The sequence below is a fragment of the Montipora foliosa genome, chromosome 12 (assembly GCF_036669935.1).
Source record: "Montipora foliosa isolate CH-2021 chromosome 12, ASM3666993v2, whole genome shotgun sequence".
NCBI lineage: Eukaryota > Metazoa > Cnidaria > Anthozoa > Scleractinia > Acroporidae > Montipora > Montipora foliosa.
This window is the reverse complement of record NC_090880.1, coordinates 24,326,097-24,336,096: the sequence shown is the minus strand read 5'-3', so window position 1 is coordinate 24,336,096 and position 10,000 is coordinate 24,326,097. Positions and strand designations below refer to the sequence as shown.

Here is a 10,000-nt window from a genome sequence, read left to right as displayed (position 1 = left end):
TTACTGTTCCAAAAGACTAGGGCCCCGTTGTTCGAAAGCCGATTAACTTAATCCAGGACTAGCATAAACTTTGGTAAAATGTTTTCAACTTTTAAGTGCATCTTTCTTTTGATTTTTGTTGTACAACATTTGGGAGTAGAGAAATAAACTCCTTGGTAATTTTTAAATCTGGGATTAGCGTTAATCGGCTTTCGAACAACCGGGCCCAGCTGGTTCAGTTGAGAGTACACTGGACTTTTGTGCAGGAGGTCTCCCACTCAAACTGCTTGCTGGCCAATGTCCAGAGTCTTAAAATAACTGAGGAGAAAGTGCTGTCTTTGTCCTTTCATTTGCAAAATGAATGGATAAGGAGTCAAAACTGTAGGCTCAGTTTCACATTATGACTCTGAAGGATGTTACTCAGCATGAGAGGTAGACTGGGAATTAACCTTCTAAATGGAAGACTAAATGATAAGACCACATGACTCTAGAGCTACAAACAATAGTCAAATCAAAGGAGTCTAACTGTTGGACAATCACCTGTTTTAACCTAAAGCAATAATAATAATATTAATGTAAAACCTCCTGACTTAATTCAAGTTCAAACTCATAGCTCATGCCAAGTCTATGGTACTAAATCTCTATGTATATACGTATGCACGAGCAATTTGCATCTGTAACCAATCATTTTTATAGTGGCAAAGTTCCTGTCAAGTTGAGCTCTGTGTTCCTGTAACTAAATATTTTGACAATCAATCATTTATAGAAACTGGAAAGGAAGTTGCAATTTTTTTTTAGTTGCAGTTCTGAGTTTTCCTCTGGGTTCAAGTTGAATTTTAAAGCCTTGTATAAAAGAAAAATAAGACAATGAAACAATACTTAGCTATGAACTTTGACCTGACATCCTTAGAGGCATGTCTCAATTTTGACATACTGTCGGGAATGTGGGCGTCTACAGTTTTTCCGAGTTTCCTATGATTTCTTGGTAAAAACTATAGCAAATAATAAATTATCGTGAATTTGCCGATCATTGAAAAACAACATCTAACAAGAAATGTTTAAAGGCTTGAAATGCTTGTTATCGCCCTTGTCATAAAATTAATATTTGATGCCAAATTTCCTAATGGTGTGTTTAATTTTAATCCAATGCATTGTAACAGAAAATACATGGAAAAATAAAAAAAATGTTGTATGATTCAGCACTTTCGAATTAAATAACGCACGATTACCGAGGTCATTGTGCCTTCCTTGGCTATGAGATTGACTTGGCCAAGAATAACTTTTAAAGTGCTCATGTTATGTGACCGGTATAAACGAATGCAATTCCATGGAGACAGACTTTTCAAGATCACACAACAAACTCTATCACGAAAATTACTTCGATTCACGTCTTGGTTGAAGAGCAGTATTCACAGAATTAAGCAACCTCTTTCATGCACTCACCATGCTCTTGTAGGTACTGTGTATTTTTTGGTATTCTTCATGATTTGCACCCTCTGAATCAAACACTGATGAAAATAAGGAAATAATACAAAGTAGTGCCATCGAAATTAAATCCCTCGAAATACTTACACTCTGTTACCACATTTACAATCCAGAAAAACATATGCAAATATAACTGAAAATTCCTTATACCTAGAGAATTCTGTTCAATAAATGTACGAACAGGATAATTCCATATTGGAGAGGTTAAAAAGCCGATAACAGCATCAAAAACAAACTCTTCTCCTTCCGCCATCTTCCTGCCTTGAATGATTCAATATTATGAAATCATTATCACTTTCTAGGGAGGGCCAAGGCGCCGACTCATAGTTTATGGGAAGAAGTTGAATTTAAAAAATGCGATAGACAAATACAGAAATTTATTTAAATCCAATCGTTGTCATTTCATTATTGTTTTGATGCAAAAATTATTATTTGACGCAAAAATTAATGGTGCGTAAGAAAACGTCATTCCAGGAATAACTCGTCTGACCCTACCCTACTTAGGAAAAATGGGATTCTTAACCAAGTCCCCATCGGTTGTCACGTTTATGTGTCGTTAAAAACATTGCTGTACCTATGCCAACTTTTGCTTCTGTTTTAACGGCAAGATGTTAAAACGAAGATCTGAATCTTCGGAAATAACACCTCTCGTGAACAGTGCTGTCGAGAAACTACAAGAACTCGGTATAAATCTCCTTAAGCTCTAGCGGGCGTTTAAAGAGCTTTGCGAATTCTGACAAACTCTCCTCAATTGGCTTTAACTAATATCTAAATCTTTTAACTTGTCGGATTTTTCTTCCGCTATTTCATGTTCTCAGGGCACCACATGAGAAGAAGCAAGCATGGCATTGAAGCAGTGGATACCTCTGGGGTCGATGTTGTTATAAAAGCTCTCAAGGATCTGGTAATTTTCCAGGTTTTCAGTTCCAGCACAGGCCAAGCTGGAGTGCCTGGCGACTTGGCTGTCCCCCGGCCAAGGAGTGCTGGCGACCGGTGATATTGCGGCTACTTTCATTAGTTTTGACTTTTTGTTCGTGAAAAGAGAACACCTCGGGCCAGTACTCAGGGGCACCCAACGAGAATATAGGTCTTAACTACATAACATCGCTTTGTTAAACATATATTTTCGTATTTAAACGCAAGATATAGGCATATTTTTATCCCCTAAAAATGTTTTATCTGTTCGGATTTCCTAGCTGAAAGTCTAGTGATCCGAAAATTATAGGGATCAAAGCTTACCTTTTCGAAAATTTCAGCCAGAAAAAAGGCTCCCGAAAATTCTAGGTGCATGACCTTTTTACGGTAAAAATCCGTTTAAAATGGGCAATTATACCATTTTTTAGATGTTCAAAAATCCTAGGAGAGGCAGGCAAGCAAGAAATATTACAACAAATGATCCGAAAATTCTAGATCTCAAATCGTCTTCCGAACAGATATTTTCCGAAAAGTGACGTTGGGTGCCCCTGAGTACTGTTCATGTTCTTTCCTCTTTCCACATGACAACACTCAACAATCTTGGTCACCCATTGATTGACAGACAGTTCCTCTGGTGTCCAGGAGTATTGAAGAGCTGGTCATTGTTTAGAGGCTTGCTTTATCAGGCCTTGTCGAGTTTTAGTGATCATTGAATTTGCTTAGGTTCACACTAAAATACTGCAAAGGTGTTGAACGAGGGTCAGTGACTCACAGTCTAGTACTGGTATGTGCCTCTGACCCTCTATCAGTACCGTCACTATAGCTTTTAAATACCATTTCCTCACTGAGTTAGAGCTAAGACTGATTCCAACAATTATGAACCAAAAATTTTAAATTGTTACTCTGTTTATCAGGAAACAGAAAGAATGAAACTGCACGAGTTGTTGGAGACGGAAACAATCACAGCTAGTGTTCTGAGATACAAGCTACAGTACCTTCCTGGTGATATTAAATCTGAGATACAAGGTATTCCCCCTTGGATACAGTGATATCAATAAGGTAGCATGCGAGCAAGTTTTCGGAGTGGTGGGTGGAAGGAACAACCTCCCACCACTAGAGGTGATGAAAGGTAAAATCTGACACTTGCTGAGATGCTGAGATGCTTATTTGTGAATCCAAGACTGAGACCAAAACATGCAAGACTTCACACTGATATAAATGCAATACAAACGAGACTGCAAGACTCTTCGCAAAAGTTCTTGAAATTTTGAGATCAGATGAAAAATTTGCGAGTGCCAAGATTTTGGAGGCACCATTCACCACCCCTATCACTCTGATAGCTTGCTCACAGGCTATCAGCAAGCTAACCTCTTAGATCAACACTCGCAATCAGCACTCGCAATCTTAAAACGATTAAGAGGGGAAGTGCTTCCTTTGTAGTTGCAACCCATGTATCAATAGTCAAACTTTCTAGTTGTCTCAGATATACAATGTATGATTTAAACTCTTTCTTACAAAACCTTTGCTGATTAAAGTGACCATATAATTAACGTTGATGACTCATAACAGTAATTCAACTGACAAACCTTAGGCCGACGGTGCGCTCATTTTTACTCCCTTGTCTCCATCAGTGCTCCGTTTTATGGGTATTTAAAGCTACTACTTAAGCTACATGTACACTGAAAGGAAAGAAGTCGAAGCAAGGATATGAGATCCAGGGATCAAACTCAGGACTTCTTGCGCCAAGGCTGCTCTCTAACTGTTTGTGCCATCCTTGCTCTTACTAGCAGATGTTCAAATGAGTGAAGAATCTGTACTCTATTTGCAAAGAGTATGGTTCGACATGCACTTCCCATACAGGATTATTACCTGAACTTTGCATGAGCACCCTCAAAATTGGAGACTGGCCTGTTGTGTGATCCTAACCACCATGGTCAAATCTTAAATTTACATATTAATTATGTGAAATAATTGAATGTTTCCTTGTACATGTATTTACTGCACCTTTCATAAGCATTTGGACTCTTATGTTCAAATCCAATTAACCATTAAATTTTTGTTTGAAATTACAGTTTGTTTATATGCAACGTTGCGAGAGACCCTTATCACTCAATGTGCAAACAAACGATTTTGTACATATGACCTCTCATTCAATGTGAGGCTGTAGAGACGTGCAAAGACAATGCAAAGACAATGCCTTTATATTCCACACAGACTCCAAAAAGGTTGCTGAGTGATCAAGGTGTATTAGCTCACATTAATACACATTGTTGTTTTCTGGACTTGATGCAACTTTCACTGTCATGGCAAAATTAATGTGATTAATGACAGTGAATAACGAGATTATTGACTGGAATTTGAACTCCTTTAGTGCCATAGTGACTATAACCAAAAAAATCAATTATTATTTTTCTTTGGATTTCAAAACTATCATGTTAACTAAACAATAAGCGACCAAACTTTTAAGCCTTGATTTCAAAAAATTAAGGCATCTGTTTGTTTTAACTGGAATTTTCCTATTTAATGGTCTGCCATTACTAGATTTTAAGAGAGCTGGACCAAGGAGAAGATGACGTCAAAGGCTTGCTAGTTTAAGAATGCAATGCATGTGTATGCCGCTGCATTCACATGCTAAAATTTTATGCTTGTGACTAAATGACATAATTTTTCCCTGGATCCAACCCTCTGCGGTCCAATTGGTCAGTTTTGAATGTGAGTAATGGCAGACCATGAAATCCAAAACTTACACTCAAAGTAAATGGCCTTTGAATAAAAATCAAGGCTCAACCTTTTGCCAGTCAGGTGTTAATTAATTAAGCAAACACACTTTCAAAATCTGAAGGAAAAAAGGAAGTGATTTTATTTATCACAGGGAGCTGTAAGGAAAGTAACAACTTACAAGTGTTTTCCTATTATACAGCTGCTGTTCATTCAGCAAGACAGTCAAATGAAGCAGAAATAAAGAGACTTAAGGTAATTTCAAATAGTATTACATGTAAAAAAATTGAACTCATCCAAAAATTTATGGCAATTGAATGACATTTGAACACAATCATTGGGCCCAAATGTAGTAGGGTTGATAACATTAGCTCCTCTGTCCTCGTAATTGCCGTCTCTGTACTTGTCATGCTAATTTAGATTTATATCACTTTTCATGAATGAATCACCTTCTAATGTGACACCAGGATGGAAACACAGATTGTGAAATACCTTTTCAAAGTTGTAAAACTAGGACAAAATATTTTCAAAGCACCTAAATTTCAGTTCTCTAATGTCACAACCTTGAGTTTGAATTATTATTTCCTTTTAGACCCAGCTAAACACGATCATAAAAAACATTGAATCTTTGGAGAAAAGGCACCAAGAGCTTGCCAAAGAAAATGCAAAACTAGAGTAAGTTTTTTAGGAAAGATAATTAAAATAAGATGGAAGCATTTAGTTGTGAGACAGATTATGATGACACAACTGTGACGTAGAATGGCGTCATTTTTAAACCTAGACTTTTTAGTGTTTCTTCTCCGAGGCTTTACAGTAGACGATTTTTTTTCAATTTTATTGGCTAAAAGATTTGATCTTATACTGTAAGCGCATCAATCCTTGTCTTTTTTTGTTAAAAATATTAACCATAAGAAAACATCAGTGTTTACAAGATTTATCCATGGGTAAGTTTGGTGCTTTCTTCTGCAACATACTATTATTATAGAAGTCAGAGAAAGAGAGCAGGGTGAAACCCTCTGACTCAAAAAATCTGAAGGCAGCAAGGTGGTCATGCCTGAGTCACACGCACAAGGAACAAATGATGAACGCAACCTAAAATTGCCAATGCAAGACTGCTGCCTAATGGTCACCCGGTCACCTGGGGCACCTTACAGTATTTGCGAGCACAGTCGACCAAATTTCTGAACGAGTAGCACGAATGGCCGCCTAACTTTATATCTCGAGGTGATTCATCCTCATTTTAATTAATTAATTCTGGGCTCTTGAAAAACTTTTAATGTTGGAAGCCCGAAGGGCTCCGGAAAAAGTTTTCTTAGGCAGCAGTCTTGAAATGAGTGGGTGCCGAAAAGAAAAAGAGAGGGAGAAGGTGCCCAGCGATGGGCTGGGAGAGGATGGGAGAGATTGCTCTGAAAGACAGGTAGTGTTCATGGGTATCAGCCAAAATGACAGCAATGCACAAGGCCAAAAGGAGAAGATTTCTAGCTCAATGTTTAGAAACAAATGAATCAACCTAATTTCTAAGTGCTTTAGTTCATGTTTGTGTTTCATACAAAGAGTCTCCCAGTTTGGGCTTGAAGAGCCTGTTTGATAGTAGACAGTAATACATGTATGTTACATCCAAGAACTACAGCATGCTGTTGTGTTAGATTATGACCCAACTCAGCTTTATTATGTTAATTGAGTTAGGATCAATTTACATAAAAATTAATTATATGGTGTACAGTGTATTAGAGCTGTTACGTAATGCATTGACTGGAATTAGTGGACATACAATGTATGTAGATACATAACAAGAATATTATTAAATAAATGCTGAATACCCTTAAATCATGCTTTAAGTCACCAAGTCATTGACAGAAATAACATCTACATGTAACTTAATTTCGTTTGATCACTTGCATGTCTTTGTAAACTAAAATTAGCTATTATGATATTACATGTATTAATGGTAATTTAATATTGTGTTAGGCTTGTAATAAATAAATATCAATGGCATGAGCGAGGATGTCACACCATATCTTGCTTGCATGACACTATTCACTCCTTGAATTTCTATTTCTAGGCCTGAACGTAATGAAATGCAAAGTGGACATGATGAGATTATTGCACTTCTCAACCAAAAGATGGCTGACAAGGCTAGGTAATCCATAATTTTTTACTTCCTGATTAAGAATTTTTCTAGCACTCTTAAGACCAAAATAATAATGTATAGCATTTTAAAAAGTAGAAATAATTATTTGATAAAATATTAGTGAACATTGATTATTGAAATAATTTTATTGGTCATTGATCAATATGTTATGAAATATTTCTAATATTTTTGCATCTCTTTTTAATAGTAAGCAAATCACTCTGAATGAGACTCGTGACAAACTGCGAGAGACATATAAAAGGGTGAGTGCGAGATTTTGATCCTGCCATTTGTTATGCATGGGAACAGTAAACATCCAGCCCATTTACATGCATGTTTAAAAATAAATGGTAATGGATACATGAGAAAACTTGCAGAAAGTTCCATGCATACCGGGATAACTACTTGTTAATGAAATCACTATGATACATATCACATTTACTCCCAGTTAAGTAATTTGATTATGTGTTAAAGGGATATCTCTAATGATGAATATTCTGTGCACTCCCCATTCCAATCCACTAGGAGAACAAGTATGTGGTTCTTTGTTACATGGTGCTGTTGCAAGATTTTGTATTGGAACGAAATTCTCATGCTACTACAGCAACCAGTTTCATCTCACACCTGACTAGTGTATGACTTTAATACACAGTTTCAAAATTCACCGTGCTATGATGTTACTGCCAGTCCCCATACTGACTTGTGGTTTAAAATCTGAAAATAAGTCTATAAAGATAGTGTCCGATCATTACAAATATATTTACCCCAAAATTTTGAAAGATAACCCACAAAGGCAAGTCCCACCTAGAAGTTATTTGCAAGATATTTTTTAAGCGACGGCATAAAATATGCAGAAGTCTTTAGATTTTTAATTTAGTACCGTTGCCCAATTATTGTTCACAGAAAGTCTGATTCACTCTGCTAATGTTGACCTCTCAGCCAAGGACTGACTGATTTAGTTGGATGTGCTCTGATTTTGTCATGATAACAGTTCTAAGTTAAATGTGAAATGATTATTTTCAGTTGGTGATTTAGTAGTTGTTTTACAGAGTTTAAGCTCACTTCATAAATATTAAGGCTTTTAATTTTAAATATAGATCATTGACCTGGAAGATTCCATTGTTCAGCTGAAAGAAGACTTAGCTTATGAAAGAGAGGAAGCTAGGCTGGAGAAAGACAAACTAAAGCAGTCTGTAGTAAGTTTTTGTTCTTCATTCTGCAATCTCTGCTACTTCTAAAAGTCGTTGTTCAAAATGATGTGCTTATATCTCAATATTGATACTGAGGCAATTAAACTTACAATGTAGCTTGTCTGGAAACCAAAAAAAAAAGAGTAAAATTAATGTAGCTATTATTTCTTATAAAATCAAATCTTGATTATAGGCTGACACCCAGAAGAAGGCTGAGGAGCAGAAGAAGTTAAACATTGAAAAGAGAAAGTAAGTTAAACTTAAAATTTAATGTGCATTTTGTGTGACTGCACAGTAGTTTTGTGTTAAAGTGCTACTATGATCGAAAAATCACTTCCTGCTTGCTTTTTTTCTTGAGATTTTAAAATAGCTGAACATTTTTGAGCTTTGATTTTTATCTAAAGGCTGTTTACTTTGAGTGTTTAGTTTTTGATTTCACGGTCCACCATTACTCACGTTCAAACTGACCGATTGGGCCTCAGAGGGTTGGATCAAGGGAAAACTGACGTCCTTTACTCAGACACTAGCTATACGTTTCAGCATGTAAATGCAGCTTATTAGAATATATGCAAAACACACTTGTTTAAAAGTCTGAATGTCTGAAACTGCCGTGCTGCATACTACTTAATTCAGCCGCATACACATTGCATTCTTAAACTAGTGAATCTTTGACATCATTTTCTCCTCGATCCAGCTCTCTCCAGATTCTAAAGTTAGTAATTGCAGGCCATTAAACAGAAGAATTCCAGTTAAAATTTAAACTTGGGTCACTTATTGTTTAGCTGGCATAGTTTTGAAATCCAAAGAAAAAGGAAGAATTGATCTTTTGGTCATAGTAGCACTTTTTACTCAAATTATCTGTCTGACACCGGATTATTTTACTTGTCGATGGGGGCCATATTGCATAAAACAACATCTACATGCACTGAAAAACTAAAAAATGTCCCCTTGAGTATTCAATATTTTTTTTTTGTATAATGCAATGTGAGTACGGTAACTTCAATTCTAGAATGCATTGATCTTGGAATGACAATGCAAAATTCATGCCCACTTTTGCCACCAAAACAACATAGTAAATGACACTTTTCAGGGCGCGACGAAAATGAAAAGATGAGGTTGCCCTTCGGGCAAGCTATTACTTGAGGTTACTAGCCCGAAGGTCTGAGGAGCTAGCCCGAAATTAATTTGTTTATAAAGAATAATCAGATTTATTTAATTATGCAAAATACAAGTAATGATACCAAGCATAGATATAAACTAATTCTTCGTAGTGTTTTGATTCTTGAATGCATGGCATCTGACAGGATGCGGCGATGCGGATCCGCATAATTAGGGACTTTAAGATCTACGACGCGGTGGTCAACAAGAACGTCACGAAACAACAATTTCATTGGTTAAAAGAGGAAAAATAATCGTGTTACACGTGCGGCACGCATTTTAGCACATAAACGTGCGGTTCTCTGCACAACAACGACGTGAAATCACCAAATTTGAGGTTTGACGACAACGTGAGCGTTCAAATGTGAATCTTTCGTTCTCTATTTTTGCTCTGAAACCGCTCGTACCAATTTATTTTTAGGAT

At 36.5% G+C, this 10,000-nt stretch overlaps 2 protein-coding genes across 4 annotated transcripts in view; one reads left to right on the top strand and one right to left on the bottom strand.

The window, feature by feature from the left end:
• The window catches only part of LOC137980031 (cilia- and flagella-associated protein 36-like), an 11,747-nt gene extending 9,868 nt beyond the window's left edge, over positions 1-1,879 (bottom strand). Inside the window, exons 1-2 of the mRNA XM_068827356.1 lie at positions 1,615-1,879; positions 1,423-1,487 (exon numbers count right to left, since the gene is read on the bottom strand). Of these exons, the coding sequence (XP_068683457.1) occupies positions 1,423-1,487; positions 1,615-1,717 (168 nt within the window). The 5' untranslated portion in view covers positions 1,718-1,879. The remainder of the gene's footprint in view (positions 1-1,422; positions 1,488-1,614) is intronic.
• A 110-nt stretch (positions 1,880-1,989) lies between these two features.
• LOC137980029 (coiled-coil domain-containing protein 175-like) overlaps positions 1,990-10,000 on the top strand; it is a 35,337-nt gene continuing 27,326 nt past the window's right edge. For all 3 annotated transcript variants that reach the window (XR_011118427.1, XM_068827353.1, XM_068827352.1), the window contains exons 1-9: positions 1,990-2,148; positions 2,283-2,368; positions 3,294-3,405; positions 5,300-5,352; positions 5,690-5,772; positions 7,160-7,237; positions 7,437-7,491; positions 8,326-8,424; positions 8,612-8,667. Coding sequence is in view for 2 of the 3 variants with exons in the window: in XM_068827353.1 (XP_068683454.1) it covers positions 2,073-2,148; positions 2,283-2,368; positions 3,294-3,405; positions 5,300-5,352; positions 5,690-5,772; positions 7,160-7,237; positions 7,437-7,491; positions 8,326-8,424; positions 8,612-8,667 (698 nt within the window). In the remaining variant the exon portion in view is untranslated. The remainder of the gene's footprint in view (positions 2,149-2,282; positions 2,369-3,293; positions 3,406-5,299; positions 5,353-5,689; positions 5,773-7,159; positions 7,238-7,436; positions 7,492-8,325; positions 8,425-8,611; positions 8,668-10,000) is intronic.